At 35.3% G+C, this 16,952-nt stretch overlaps 1 protein-coding gene across 2 annotated transcripts in view; it reads left to right on the plus strand.

Moving 5' to 3' along the window:
• Positions 1–6,072, plus strand: part of LOC117431591 (epsin-2) — a 29,737-nt gene extending 23,665 nt beyond the window's left edge. For both annotated transcript variants that reach the window (XM_058995943.1, XM_034052692.3), the window contains 3 exons: positions 252–347; positions 1,483–1,707; positions 2,251–6,072. In XM_058995943.1, the coding sequence (XP_058851926.1) occupies positions 252–347; positions 1,483–1,707; positions 2,251–2,609 (680 nt within the window). In that variant the 3' untranslated portion in view covers positions 2,610–6,072. The remainder of the gene's footprint in view (positions 1–251; positions 348–1,482; positions 1,708–2,250) is intronic.
• The last annotated feature ends 10,880 nt before the right edge of the window (positions 6,073–16,952 follow it).

Genomic DNA, 16,952 nt, shown 5'->3' on the forward strand with positions numbered 1-16,952 from the left:
GTATTCAGTGATGCTACAATTATAGTAATTACATGAAGTAAGCTTTCTCTTTATTTTGTAATCAGTAAATTAACATTTATTGTAATCACTAATATCACTGCATTTATTTGTATTACTGCAAAATTGGTCATTAGTGAGGCTTATTTTACAGATCTACATGATTTTATTCCTGTCTACACTAATTTTATTTAAATGCATCAGACTTCAACATGAAATATTATTTTAATAATGACCTTCTTATTTTGATGCAGGAAATGCAAACTTTGATCCTTTCAGCACACTAAATGGTACAGCAAGGGATGACTTTTCTGAATTTGACAGCCTTCGGACTTCTTCCACAAAGCAAGGTAAGTGTGTGTGTGCAAACTGTGCATATTAGCCCAACCATGTAACTGCATTACTAATATGTTATTGCACATCTGTAGTTACAGCACATATGTGCATACATACCATTTAAGTTAAACAATAAGTCACCCAAACATAAATAAACACATTTCAGTTTGTGGGAGAGTGAAATAGTTTTCAAGGAAAAATAACTCTGCTACCATACTAGGTTATATAATTAAAAATGTAGGCAGCACTACTGATCATTTCTACATTAGTTTTACTGTTAATCTTTTTATTCAAAAGCAAACAATTAAGAGGTTGTGCCTGGTTACACTGAAAATTATATTCCCATGGCCAGCGGCTGATGTTTTACTAAGCTAATTTATTGCATCGTTAACCTGGTGATGCTTCTAGATTATTTCATCTAGCAAATATCTGTATGTAGAACAAAGGCAATAAGGGTACACTCTGGTCCATTGCTGTCTTTGTGGAAAGAGGTATTTTACCCATGCCACTTCTCACTCGCTCATTTACAGACGGCAAACTGGTCCTGCATGCATGCTTGCTCACACGTGCATTTCAAGTCATCTGAATAGATATAACTGCAAAATTGTATTCACTGTAAGTAAAGACAAGCAAAACAAAAACGTAAAAAAAATATTAGAAAGCTAACCCTGCTTCCATCTCCAGCTGTTACTGATACTTTGGACGCTTAGGAAAATATAGCATCTTCTTGCAAGGGCAACTTTTTATAGCGAGAGAAAGTATTTGGAGTAGTTGATTTTTAGATACTTTTGATTTGTAGGTAATGAATAGTTCTGGAGATTTGGAGTATTTTTTATTTTTTTTTGCAGTTTGTTGTATAAGGATTACAATACTTATTTTTTTTATCGGCTATGTTTAGGGTTTGGTAATTTTTAAAGGTTTGCAAATTCATGATAAGTGAGAGAATAATGGAGAAAGGATTTTTATTTTTTTATTTATGTTTTGGATCTGGAAGTAAATGGGTCCCTCACTGAACTTTAGACATTTTCATTTTTGTAACCAGTATACCCAGCATTATTTTCCATGGAGCCTGGTGGTTATTCAGTGAAGATTATAGTGAAAGTTTTTTTTTTTTTTTCATTTTTTTTTTTTTTTTTTTTTTACTTTAAGGTGATTCTCGTGGAAGTGCTGCACTGCCCTCAAGACCCAGTGGTTCCGTCAGTCCAGACTTGTTCGATTCCCAGCAGAACAGTTATGCTTCTGTTAACCAGAGCAGCACTGCTCGAAAAACCCCTGAGTCTTTCCTCGGTCCTAATGCAGCTCTGGTCAACCTGGATTCGCTTATATCCAAGCCACTGCAACAGGCAACTGTCTCTAACCCTTTCTTAGCTCCAGGTATGTGTTAAAAGTCCCGGTTAGGCAGTATCAACTTGTGTTGTCCTTAATAAAAGACCACTTATCTTCCAATGTACAATTATTGTTCTGCTTGACGCGAGATATTTATATCTTAATACACTGTAGTTAATATGAAGATTAATGTGAAAAATATGTTTCTATACATATACAAGTTTCTCTATTCGGAAATACATTTCTTTATTGTTAACATTGTTCTGGTGGGAAAAAATGGGATGTTCAGGTTGGTTGGCAAAACACACAATCAAGCGGTAAATTTCTATGGAAGTTCAAGTCCTTAATTAAGACAAAATAGTAATCTCTGTATGGTACATTACCACAAAAGGGGTTCTGCTGAGATTAAATCTCATTTTATGTATTTTGTCTTTACTTTTTTTAATTAGTCTTACACTTTTTTGTATACTGAACATTTGCCATCCTACTGTCCTCTAATATAACTTGGTATATGTTTAAAAAAAAACAAACAAAAAAAAAAAAAACATTTTTGGTGTAGTTTTTTTGTAACTTTTCTTTTTTGTTTTATAGGAGCTTCTGCTCCAGCTCCAGCTCCAGTCACAGCTCCAATCAACCCTTTCCAGATAACCCAACCGCTGCCTCCAACATTAAACCAGATGCGAGCGAGCCCCATGATGGGCATCAGTCCTCAAGGCTTCAGCACCATGCCCTCTCTGAGCATAGAGCCCATGCCCATCTCTGCCATGGCACCGCCTGTCTCAATGAGCATGGTCCCAATGCCAAGCATGCCAGCCATCGCACCAATGGGCAGAATGGTTCCTGGAGTAGAAATGCACATGGGGGGATCAATGCCCCAGTCATTTATCAGTACAGGGATCCCTCCAGCCACTGCCCAGGCAGCTAGTACGACTAACCCTTTCTTATTGTGAAGAAGGTTCTGTGATGACCTTCAACAAACTCGTCAGTCGTCATCAAAGACAAACACCTCTATAGTTTTTAATGGTCTGTTGTGTGTTGAGACTGGTTTTGTGGAGTGGTATTTCTTTTATTTTTTTTAATGACTTTGGAGTAGATTTGGTGTTTACAGTTTTGACTTTTTGGCAGAAAATCACGTCTGCCACTGGAGGTAGATACCCTGCAGTGATTTTATTTTAATTTTTTTTATTTAATTTAGTTGGACGCTCATTCAGAAATAGTATTTAGACACAAACTTGGTAATTACTGTGTGTAAGTGTGCTTTCCTACTACCCTTAAATGTATAGCAGCTCACCAAAAGCCAGAATAGTATTTACTAAGGTACCCTTTTAACACTTTGCTATCATTTCTTCAAAGGTTTAAAAGTAAGGAATCCCGCTCCCTTTGTTTTAAAGCGAGGCATTCACTTAATTTAATTCCTTTTTTTGAAAGTAACTCATTTTTTTCACTGCTTATGTACTATATAGAGTCTTGTCATAAGCATACACCTCATCTTAGATACTTATGACAAGTCTGTATGTATAAATAAATATAATTATCTATTTTTTATTTTATTGCTTGAGGTTCTACGGAGAGTTTTAACACATGTTTTTAAACTGTTTGTTCACCATTAGTCCTTAGCTAATGAAAAACAAGCAAAGACTGTTCTTTACAAACTGTGTGTTATCCATATCCGGTATAAAGTGTTTAGTGGCACGGTCTGCACTGTTACTGTTGGGACTTTAGTTATGCTAGAGTTTCTAGTTTTGAAAGATTTGGAACCAAAATAAATGGTGGTTTAATGTAGCAGGGAAGTTTTTGAAGAGTTTTTAAATGGTTTTATTTGTTAAATCTGCCATTGTTTTGGAGTATACAATCTGCAAAATTATGTTTATTGGGTAAACATTAAACTAATCTGGATTTGATAGTAAAATGCATACCGGTATATATCGTACTCTCTTGCGCACAATTGTTTTTATGTGTGACTCCATACTATAGTTTTATATAGACTTAATTAGCCTTCTTATATTTTATTATTGCTTAGTTTAATAGATCTTTGAGTCATGCCATCAGAATGAAATATGCTTAAAATCCTTAATAGTAGCTGTTAACTTATAAAGAAATGTATTCATTTTTATAAAGAAGTAACAAAGAGAATTAAGGGAAAAAAGTCTGTTAACACTAAAAAGGCCTGGCCTTTATACTTGCCAATTTTCTCATATTTTGTTGTAATTGCATCACAGACTTTATTTATATTCAGGTTTCTACACAATATTTAATTGATGGATTCAGTTCTACTGCTTTAACTCTAGTTGTTGATGCTAACAATGATACACTGTGTTTGTTTCAAGCCTAAAATGTTCCTGCTCAAAGATTGTAGGCTTTTCAGAAATTCTTATCAAGAATATAGTTTTGCTATAATCCGTCATACGTCACCTGTTATAAATTTATATATGCAATGTATTAGAATGTACATATTTACCTGACTGTTTACTAACAACAAATCAGATGATGCCAAAAGACTTCTTTGTGATGTAAATGGTGACACAATAGTGTAAAGAAGTAAACAATCAGTTGTGACCCAATTTCCAATAACAGCCTTAAAAAAAAAAAAAAAAAGGTTTTAGAGGCTTTTTTGGGGGTAAAGTAAACTTTGTAGAAAAAAACAAACAAACAAAAAAACTAACCCCAGAGGTTGAGAAAACATTGAATCTGTTCTAACTGAATCCTGTATTTAATTGTATTTTTTAAAACAGAGCAAGAAATAATACTTGGCAATGAGAAGTTTAGTGCTGTCTCATTTGTAGACATTTCTTGACGAATTTAGGGTTAATGCTTTTAAACTTTATCTGAAGTACAGAACATTTTTGTATGAAATATTTCTATGAGACATCTATTTGGTTACATCAGTGTTTTTGTAGAATTTTTCTTTCATCAGTACTGTGTGTTTTTTTTCTAATGTCATGTATGTGTCAATTATCACGTCCTTCCTTGGAGTTACGTTAAACAGGGGGTTGTGCTTTCTTAATCTTACTGACCATTACCCAGAGTTTTAAAAAAAATACTTGTTGGATTTTTATACAACTCCTCATTCAGGCGCTAATACCAAGGCATATGTTTGCTTATAGGACTTCACTATGTAAATGTTCAACAAAAACAAAAGCAAAATATTGATCCACAGGGCATGATGTGTTGCTTTAAAAATCAGATGAACAGACTTAAGTTATAATTGTTTAGTTACTTTAATATGATGGGTACGTGCCATGGTTGCATTGGCTTATTTGTAGTATTTGAGCATTTAAATAAACAATGCTTAAAATTAAGTCAAGGGTGGGAAAAAAAAAAAAGACTTAAGTTTATTTACCACCAGGTGTATGTAATATATTAAGGTAACTAATTGATGACCGTTTCTGTAGTTTGCTTTTACGGCTAATTAACAGTTAAATATAAAAAATATTTGAACAACAAAAATCAATGTGTGTCTTGGCACTTTTAGGTAACATCATTTATAAAAATAAAAAAGCAGGGAGATACATTGCCAATTAACCTGATTGGTCATTACAGATAAGACTATATTTGTGACTGTTACCATGAACACATTTATTATACTGAACCTAGAATTTGTATTGTTAATTATATTGATTTTAATTTTGGTGGCGGTATTTTAAATCAAAATATTTGTCCATTTGAGCTAATGGCTTGACCGTGGACCGTTTGTGCTACATGTGTAGTGCTACAAAAATGATGCAGCATGGCCACACAAAACCTACTCAAAGTTGTCAGTCAGTAAATCTGCTGTTGATGATGGGAGAAAAATGGCACAACACGAACAGCACTTTTAAAATCCAAGTATGGCCCTGTATTAAAAAAAAAAACTGTTCTGAAAGTATGTGATCAAAACAATGACTAGGCAGAAAAGAAAACAGACCATATGTGTTTCTCTATTAGACTTCCACTCCCAGTCTGTGTACAACAGTTCCCCCACCTGAACATAACATGGTAGTGCTTAAAGAGAGGTTCATCAAATTCTAGTTGTATTGAGATTCAGTTTATTGTACATTATCGACATTTACTCAGGCATTTTTTTTTTTTTTTTTAAAGCTTTAAGCTTCAGTTTTGGATTAGTGTATACTGATCTGATAAGGATTATAGAAACTGTAGGATCAATAGCTTTGAACTATTTCAGATATATTATGAATACCTGAAATATGTATATTTTAAGTTACCATTGGAAGGATAGTTATGTACTTAGGGGGAAAAAAAGCAAACATGTAGATGCAATGTTTTTAACTACATACAGTAACTAGCTCAATTTTCATTACTGTCTTTGCTGTAACCATTTATAATGTTTCACATACTGTTCCTATGTACTAATGCAATTATTGTGGAATATTAACATTTTCATGGCAAATATGAATAAACAAATTCATTTCTTCATGTAATTGTGTCTGTTTACCAAACTGTTTCATATTACTGGGAGCAGGCTGCTTTTTTATGGATTTGTGCTTGACTTGTTGGCATTATTACTGTATAATATAATTTATCATTTGTACTATTGTAACATATTCTGTATCTTATTTCTTTGTAATGTTTTTTGTAGGAAAGTCACAGTAGAAAAATGTGATTGTTTTAACATCTAAACAGCAGCAAATGATAAAGGCCCTGTAGCTGCAATGGTTAAAAAATAAATTGTATCGCTTAAGAACTTGCATTAGTTTTTATTTTGTATGCTATAATTGCAACTATCTGAAACCAGGTTTAATGAGGTGAAAGTCTAGTGCTGGGGTATTTACTTTATTTATTTTAGTGACTGTCCAAAATTCTTGGTTACAGCAAGGTCAAGGTCCGGAGCACATTTTCACTCCCATCCCATTTTTACTAGTCTGTCTTCTTTACCGACTTGTTACTGCGTAAGTTCTTTCCCTGCCATAACCATAGAATTGTATAGCTACTGTTTTCTTATATGTCTGTGTTAGCAGAGCCAAACACCGTGTTTCACCATTGCAAAAACAAAGCAAATTGTAGCAAACAAATCTAAAGCACAAGAAGAAAAAAACTGAACTGAAAAATCACTGTGCTTTCTCTTTTCAAGTGAATTAAAAAATAATAAATACAGTAATTTTACATTCAGCACATTTATAATCGGCTAATACTCACAGTAAGTGGAAGCAGTGGCAGGTCTTAAAGTTTCTTGAGTTACAGGTGAGCTCATCAAGAGCAATACAGAGATGCAAAGATTTACACGAATCCGAACAGAACGCTGATCTTAATATTAATAATGCTCGTCTTGGAGAACGAGTATCCGCACACATCATGTGATCTGCAGATACTTAAGACAGGAAACATTTTAACTGCATGTGTTGTAAGCCTGACTTGCAGAATCTGACCATTTTAATCGCCAATAATAACACCCCCTGTGTCTGCTGGTTTTCATTCCAACTGAGCTCTCAATTACTTAACTAGACCCTTAATTGAACTGATAATTTGCTTAATTAGACCTTTTTCTTGTTTTCAGTTCTAAACAGTTGCAGATTTCAAGTTAGTTATAACATTTTATAATGAACATACTCTTGTAACTAAAATAAAAACATGTATAGGTCATGTACACAAAATAATGATATACCTTTTAAACCTTGAAGTCTGATGTAAAGAAATCCAACTGTGGCAGTTTGCAAACATTCCTGGAATTTCCTTCTTCAGTGTAACCTACCTTCCCTTCTGCTTGGGCAACAACCTTGGTGTCTGTGAACTTGGGATCTTTCCATAAACCAGCTGAGGAAAACCAGAGATACAATCTTAGATCAATAAAGGAACACAACAACAATATTACAAACTCTTAAAATTGAATCAATTGTTACCGCATGTTTTTTTTTTCTTTCTTACTGGAAGCTGACTGCTATTTATCTAAATAACAAACTGCATTTTATTTTCTCACCTGGTGTATACAATGGGGGCAGACACGGGCAATATCATGATTTGCATGATATTATACATCACCTGAAGATAGAATTCCAAAGAAAAGCGTTTACTGACTTGAAAGTCCAGTATTTGTTAAAGGAAATGACCTGATCATACACCAATCTAACATCTGGGCATTTTCTTTTTCTTTTTAACTGTTTAAGCCCTTTATAAATGTAGAATAAAAATACAAAATATGTGCAAATACATACGTTTGAAGATGTTTTCTCATGTCTAATATAACTACCCTGTGAATTTCTGCAGCCTTGAGATACATTCAGGAACAAACATCGGAGTGGTTCTCTTGTGTCTAAGGATAATCATAAACATACATATTCCTCATATTCATGTGCTCTGCTACGTGGGGAAAGTGCAGCGGTTTTCAAAACTGGCTAATAACTGAACACTGCTGGTAAAAATATATATGCCATGCATAAGATTTGAATTCTCACTGGCCTGGGGTGATAAATCCTCAAACTACTGGTACATCATTCTCAAAGACATCAGAGCCGTATACATCTGGGGCCCTGGAAAGAGAGCGGAAACACCATAAAATGGTTCATTAATCAGCTGCGTACTTGATAACTGCATATTCCTATTGCATATTAACTACATCAAATTGTTAAATTAATTTCTTAAGGAAATGTGCATATTTATTCCTCATATTGTATAGATTAATTGGATACAATAGTTTGACAAAAAAGGCAACGTAATTAGCTGGCATATACTGTATCTTACAATATGTGGTACTTACAGCCAAATAGATTTGCTCTCTTTGACACACAGTTTTGCTGGCTGTCTCTGCTCTTTGAGATGATTTGAGATATTCCCTCTTCAAGGCCCTAAACATCCAGCAACATTACGATTTAGACTTTTTTTAGCAGCACTATATAACTTAAACACAGCTTAAGTCACTTTTAGACGTTTTCTTTTAAATAAAATAATTAGGTTGATCAACAGGATGTGTGTGTGTCCTTAGTCATTTTGTACATAACAAGATTATCTAACACTTTATTCCAAAAGAATGTTTGCACCACTACCACTCCCTCTTCCTACCTCCAGATGGCACCAAAGAACAAGCTATATGTAATGTTAAACCAAGTTTAAATGTACTCTACTGCATTGCAAAAATCTTCACCAAAATCTTCAGCTGGCAAAGATCCATAACCTCCTGCTGCTGCATGTAGTAGCAGGAGCACTCCTGTGTATTGTTGTGGCAGGATTGCATAATGGAGCCAGAGAGCCTGCAAAGGCAGCCACCTTTAGGAAATGTAAGCTAGCTGTAGATGGCACAAAGAGGGGTAAACATGACTAGAGTAAAAGTACCATTTTTAAATGGTAAAGACACAAATATATAAGAAAACTAGACTACAGGCAAATGGCTTATGACAAATATATATATATATATACACCAGGACAGATGTAAAAGTGAGATTCACACTGGATTTCTAAAACAGCAACCTGCTCTTCCTTTTGCTTTTCAGCAATTGGTGGCTTGGCAGAGTGGAGCCCTTGCAGAATCGACCTAAATGCACAAGACCAGAGGCATTCACTTGAACAACAAGGCGTTGTGCTGCTGGCACCCGTGGTGCGATGAGTCAGGCCAGTGTACAATACTGCCGGACAGTATTTTTAAGTGGTTTGTACACGCGATGCATATGGATCACTGTCACACCCCCTGTCAGGTTACTGTGTGGAATCCACAGGAATACAGAACACAGATTGACAATGGCAGCACAGGTCAGCACTACTGTTGTTGAGGAGAAATTAATAAGGTGCAGTAGTCAAGTGATGAAAAATTGTGCAGGAACACATGTCAGCATTATAAAATACATAAGAACATAAGAACATAAGAAAGTTTACAAACGAGAGGAGGCCATTCAGCCCATCTTGCTTGTTTGGTTGTTAGTAGCTTATTGATCCCAGAATCTCATCAAGCAGCTTCTTGAAGGATCCCAGGGTGTCCGCTTCAACAACATTACTGAGGAGTTGGTTCCAGACCCTCACAATTCTCTGTGTAAAAAAGTGCCTCCTATTTTCTGTTCTGAATGCCCCTTTATCTAATCTCCATTTGTGACCCCTGGTCCTTTTTTCTTTTTTCAGGTCAAAAAAATCCCCTTGGTCGACATTGTCTATACCTTTTAGGATTTTGAATACTTGAATCAGATCACAGCGTAGTCTTCTTTGTTCAAGACTGAATAGATTCAATTCTTTTAGCCTGTCTGCATACAACATGCCTTTTAAACCCAGGATAATTCTGGTTGCTCTTCTTTGCACTCTTTCTAGAGCAGCAATATCCTTTTTGTAATGAAGTGACCAGAACTGAACACAATATTCTAGGTGAGGTCTTACTAATGCATTGTAAAGTTTTAACATTACTTCCCTTGATTTAAAATCAATACTTCTCACAATATATCCGAGCATCTTGTTGGCCTGAACAAAGTAGTAGAACTGAACATTTAGAAATACTAGATGAAGAGGGATTTTATTTAATCATCACTGTGTGCACACTATAATTGAGGGTCCATTGAAGAAATATAGATGCAGGCTGATCTATTTTCTCCTAGACCAATTTAAATAATGTTTAGCCATGAAATACTTTGGCTAGATATAACACTTAAATGTCTTTATTAATCCAAACTGAATTACCCAGAACAAGTGTTCACAGTAAGGTTTGCAAATCATCTAGTTTTTAAGCAGACTTGAGAGAACAAAACTGGGAACGTGTTGCGGGTTTTTAAAAGTCCATGTTAAGACAGAGCAAATATTTTAATAGCCGTTAAAATCCAACTTGGATTTTTGCAGCCTTTAGGGAGTGCTACTGTTTTAAAATACAATTTCTTACCTCTTATACCCTTTATTAAAAAAAAAAAAATCACATTCCCTATTAATTGTGCTGACAAATCTTTTGAATGATCTAGGACTGAATGCTGTGAGTCTAAACTAAAACACATGAATAACACATTCAGTGTATACTGCAGCAAAACTAGAAATAAATAATGTACCGGAACAGAATGGTTCTTCATGTGTATGTTTTAAGCAGAACAGCCTGACAATCCTCTCAGTAGAGTGTGGTAACATGTTGAATTCAGGCACACACCACAACTGCCTAATGGAGTGGCAAAGCATGACATACACTATTAGGTCTAATATTATCAGAGAATTGAATAAATCAAATATTTTACTAGAAAACTGCTGTAGTTTGTTACAATATATCTGTAGTGCTGTAGATTGGCCTAGTGTTCAGGCATGGGTGATATCTGGATTTGGGCCCTAAGATGGGGTGGAACTTGATCACAGTGATCTGGGAATCAGATGAATTCTAATAATCACATTGAACTGAGAGTTCCTGTGGCTCAAAGCATCATTATTCATCTGCTGAGACTGAAATGCAAATGAAAGCAATGCCCATCAAAACCCTGTTCTTTCTTTATGACAGACTGAATTTGAATGTGATGCTCTGAATGTAGGATTCGAAAACCTTTCATCACATCTTTCCCCACTGAGGCTAATTATTACAGTTTAGTCCATAGCATTGTATTGCATGGGCTAAAGGTCTACCAGCTAGTGGTTGTGCACTGAATTTATGCTCCCAAACCTTTTCAGAAGCAATTCTACCTGGAATAGCTATAGCAGAGAACACACAAAATATGATATTAAAAAGGATAAGGATAATATTAATACAAATATTAAAGTACAATTGAGTTGAGTCAAGAAGAAAAACAGTAGCTGAAAATACTCATCAATAACACTTTCTCTACACAGTGATTGGAGAAGGGGTAAAAATTTCACTAAGAAATGGAAGTTTGACTAACAAAACACCTTTGAACATATTTAATTATGATTATTGGAGACATAGCAGTGTGGTGTAGTGGTTAGGGCTCTGGACTCTTGACCGGAGGGTTGTAGGTTCAATCCCCAGTGGGGGACACTGCTGTTGTACCCTTGAGCAAGGTACTTTACCTAGATTGCTCCAGTAAAAACCCAACTGTATAAATGGGTAATTGTATGTAAAATAATGTGATATCTGTATAATGTGAAATAATGTATAATGTGATATCTTGTAACAATTGTAAGTCGCCCTGGATAAGGGCGTCTGCTAAGAAATAAATATTAATAATAAATAGCAAGATTACATTGTACTGTACTGCACATCTGTAACTGCTGCCCAGCCAGGCCTGATTGTGAGACAGCCTAGCTTGACAGGTACTGCTTGTTAAAGGCAAGACCACAGACAGCACTTTAGATTGTGTTGCTCTGTACATTCAGCTGTCACTTGTCTAGCATAGCGCGTTGATTGATGATGATGATGATTCTCCCATCATGTCCTCTCAATGACATTCCGCTGTGACGATGGAGTTGCACTCAGCGGATTGTTGTTCATTAAAAGATATTTCACAGGCTGATCCTAATCCCCCTTTGGATTTCTTTTGAACCGATTACATATATATATATATATATATATATATATATATATATATATATATATATATATATATATATATATATATATACTGTCAGCACACAGACAGATAATGGAGCTAAATATATAATTATTTTATAGTTTCTTAATCTCAATCATTAGATCCATATTTATGTGTAAGACTAAAATTGAAACCTTGTTTTTGTTACTTTTAAAAATCCATAAATGCAATAAATATGTATCATTGAGTTTGTTGTAATACATGTTTTCTCCATGTGATGGCAGGGGTTGTAGCTGCATACATTTCTCCTAAATAGAAATATAAGACTCATAAAAGCTGAATTTCTGAAGGTTCTAGAAAAGACTACTACTACAACAACTATAGATTAATGAACAGATAAGAATTTAAATATTAAGCAAACGTAAAGCTGATGCCAAATATCCTTTCAACATAATGCTGTACACATCTTTCCAAAAAGCTGTTTCCAGACCTGTAGTCTGCAGTGAAGAGGGTTCCTTTGTCAACAGCCAGGTAAGAGACGTTTAGGAAAGAACAGACTAGCTGTCCCTGGAATATATTTGTGGACTCTTGCCACTGAGAACAGTTTTATTTTCAGTGCTGAGCTGAGACTGCTCCAAGCCTCTGACTTGATTGCGGCCTCAGGCCTGTACAGACCTTTTCAAACTTCTGCTTCACACAGTGTTAGGAATGTTTTTATTCCTAACAGTCTTAATGGTGTTTTTCTGGTAGTTATACTGAAATGGAAAACATTATAAAGGCCTCTAGTTTTAAATGCAATGCAACTTATTTTTTTATTTTTATTTTGAACAACTTTTGGTCATGTACATTATGACAGTCTGCACATAAACACAAAATACTTCAAACTAGATCAAACAGTGGCTTAAAGAGTAAGTAGTGAGGTTCCGAAATATATAGCATTATACATCCCATCTTTTCAAAATGGCTGCTCTAGTGCACTGTCCTCTAAATGACAAATGGGCAATAATCCTTACACTATCAGTGCACTAGAGCGGCCATTTTGAAAAGACCTTTGAAACAGACTTTAAAGTTATAAGTGTAAAACATTATCAGGATGTTAACAAATGACAGGTACGTTATTTAAACAGTTGTAGCAACACGTGGGCATGTGTGACATTATATTTTTTGGGAACTCTGCTACTTACTTGTTAAGCCAATATCAAAATTCTTAATAGTGACTATAAAAACCCACTGTAAAATGTGCCAGGTAGGATCCCAGAGTGGCTCACCTGGTTAAGGTACGACTGTTAGTTATACAGGGTGTTGTCATGTAGCCAAGTTGCCTATCTTCACTGGACATCCAATATAGAAAGGGCCTCTGATGAACTTGACTGGAACCCTGCAGCTCTGTCCTTCATCCTCCTGGGGGCTCTTGTGCATAACAAGACAGTTGACTTGGCGGTGGCATCAGAGGTCGTCCACTGCCCTTTAGTTCTCCTGAGCTGTTGTGGGGAGTTCCCACAGTGAGAAAGAATATAAATAATATTCTTTATGCAGTATTCAAAGTGCAGGAGTTCCTGGAGCATTTAGCAATGGACAAATCAAATCTATTCGCTTTTATTTTCCTGAAGCATGAGCAGTTTCTCCTGAGCTAATAAAGTATTTTTTATTTATTTATTTCTGTTTTTATGGATTGAATAAATAAACTACTGTATTTTAGCCTTGTTGGTTTATTTAACAACGGCCCAGAAGATGAACTTTATTAATCCTTCCAAACACAAAAATAAATGATGTGATCAATCTTCGTGAATGTCCAAACTTTTGATCAGTATTCTTCAATGTCAAGTATTGTGAATTAATTTCAAGATGCCCTCCGTGTGTCCCAGTTTTACTGGATTATCCACGCTTGTGGAAGTTTGGCACTCCTGGGTCTGGTGGAATGATGTTTGAAACCCTATTAATAGATTTAAACTACTTTCTACCACTTTGTTGTAATGTGAAAACTCTTTTGCCTTTTTTGCTGGGCCACTGTTACTGCATTTAGAATCAGATGGCACCAGTAATGCCGTTAATTAACTTGTTATTATTTTGATCACATCTGTTGACATTTACACTGGTATGCAAACTGGAAGTTATTTTTGACACATAAAAATATGAACAAAATGTCATGTGCCTGGGGGTCATCAAATATTTGAACAAATGGTTCACCTTGTAGACAGTATGCAATTAACCTATAATTGTTTGTCTTGAACCAACAGTAAAATGTCATCTACTGCACCAGGATCTGTAAAGTGTAACAATGCCATGCTTTGGTTACAGTGGTTCTAAATGAGAGCTGTATACAGAGATGGGAATAAAACTCCCATTACATAGCAGTTTGATCCATTCCTGGTTTTACTATGCATTTAATAAAACACACCTGAACTTGTTACCTATACACTGTGGCTAATCAAGATTGTAGTAAAACCTGGAATGAGTGATACTGCTATGCAACAGGAGTCTTATGTCTGTCCCTGTGTATAGGTAGAGAATGATTCCAGTGGTAATATACTGTGTGTCAGTCTGATTTACTAAGCTGTCCTTCAACTAAACTTTGATCCAATGTGTGTACAAAGTTTCCACCACTTGTTTCAGAGCAAGGTGAAAACAACTTAATTAACTGATAATTAAATAGGCCTTTCGCATACTGGAATGGTTTTGTAATCATTTTATAACTAACAATTACATTTTAAAGTTTTGAAGGATGCATAAAATAAATAAGCAATGTGGCTAGTTACAAATATAGAACAAACTGCTGGAACACTGTGAGCTGATATATACTGAAGGGAATTTCAGTTTTAATGAGATGTGTGCGAGCACTCAGGCTTCAGCTCTCTGATGTATATGTCTCAGGAATGTAAATAACATGTTGCTTTTATGCTTGTTTAATATTTATAGCTGCCATAATTAAACAAGGGATTCTCGGCTGTGTTTTATAATCTGCGAGCACACTGAGAGAAGGTCTATCTGCTGATTCTGAAAACTGAATTTGATTTTATAAAGTAGTCAGATGTGTAAATGATACATAGAGCTTCATTGATCATGTCATTTGTCTGTGTACAATGGTGTGCTGTGGCAGCTTGCTATTCAAGTTAAAGAGTAAGTAGCGGGGTTCTGAAAAATATAGCGTCAACTGTTTAAATAACATACCTGTCATTTTTCTTTTTATTATTAACATCCTGACAATGTTTTACACTTACAATTTAAAAGTCTGTTTCAAAGCTCTTTTCAAAATGACTGCTCTAGTGCTTTTAAATTTAGAAGTGTAAAAAGTTGTCAAGATATTAACAATGAAAAGAAAAATGACAGGTCCATTATTTAAACAGTTGTAGCAACACGTGGGGACCTGCTACTTACTCTTTAAAAGCTATTTTATTGAAAATTGTTTTGTAAGTCACATTGGTCCAGATGTGAAAAAGAAGTAACAATGTTGAAGTTCATTCCTTTTATTGGACCAACACTGAGGTTGAAAATATACATGCTTTCCAGCCTGTGTGGGTCCCTTTCTCAGGTATTAGTGGATTTGAGAAGAAATTGTGTAGATTACATTTTAAAGAGTTTTCCATTCAATTTGGCATCATCTAAATCTCTCTTTTTCTGTTTGTGTAATATCCACATTTATCAGGCCTCCCTTGTTATTTTAATGAATTGGTTACGGGATATATATTAAATTATACCTAATGCATTACTATACATTCTATAATTACTTTATAATTTACGACAATATACACAGAAGACAATCTGTGAATAATTAATTTAAAGGACACAGTTCTTCTGTGAAATTCATCAATGTTCCCATCCTTGGGGCCAGTTTACATGAGTAGTTTGTCTCACATGACTTGGCAATGCGTGTGCATGTTGGCAAGGAAAATGCCCAAAAAAACGGTTGCACCATTTTAACGGGAAAGTCTCATTTACTCGTGAGAATCAAAGAAATGCTTGTGAAATCAACGCCCACTTTTACATGGAAACACGAGTTTGTCATGAAAATGTTAATTAGCTCTCTCAAGTACCTTACCTAAAGTCACATGGGAATACCGAAGTTACCATGGTCTAAAGATGGCAGCAGGAAAGTTAATTTTTTGTTTGCAGTATTTCCCATATCAGATTGATGTTGCAGATAACCCCACTTTTTTCTCCATCTTCCCTAAAACTTTGCATAATGCAAATCATGCATGGATCTAAATGCTTTTGTAAAGTATCATACAGATTGTATTTACTAAGTTTCAGTTTACAACTATCACTAAAAATGTTTGATAAACTGCATCGTGGGCTTGTCAATTCAGGTGGTTACAGCTACTGTGCAGTACTTCAGAATACACTTGCAAATAGCTTTCCAAACAACTGTCAAAACTACTTTATTGTAAAGTACTACTAAGTACTATGTTTAAATGTGGATAACTGTACTCCCATCCAGTTTCTCCGAGTTATGTCTGAGCAAAATTCATGTCTACCTTCCACTTAAGTCCGTTGGAGCGATGAAGAGACTTGGGTGTTAATGTCCATAAGGGAAGAGGATATGATGAGGCAGCTTGATATAATGCCAACAAGAAAATTGTTTAGCCAAACTGTTGTGTCTGCCTTACTAAAATAGACCACTAGGTGGCAATGGATCTTTACTCTAGTTGCCTTTGAAAGGCAGTTCAGCTTGTGGGATGTATGTTCAGCATCTGGCTGATTGCAAATAAAGTTTGTACGAGTTCATCCTTTTACTTTTAGTGCTTTGTCCTTCAACACCACAAATTGGCGACGAGGATGGCCACTGCATCTGTACCTCTTCCTGCACCGTTTTTACCCAGCCCGGGTACGCCTGCGATACATTTTCAAACTTGGATGAAAATGTTCGAGAATTAAATGCTGGTGATAAATGCTACTGGGGATGAGTGGCCTAAAGCCTGAAAACGTGCTGTCCTGCTT

The sequence above is a fragment of the Acipenser ruthenus genome, chromosome 22 (assembly GCF_902713425.1).
Source record: "Acipenser ruthenus chromosome 22, fAciRut3.2 maternal haplotype, whole genome shotgun sequence".
Lineage (NCBI taxonomy): Eukaryota > Metazoa > Chordata > Actinopteri > Acipenseriformes > Acipenseridae > Acipenser > Acipenser ruthenus.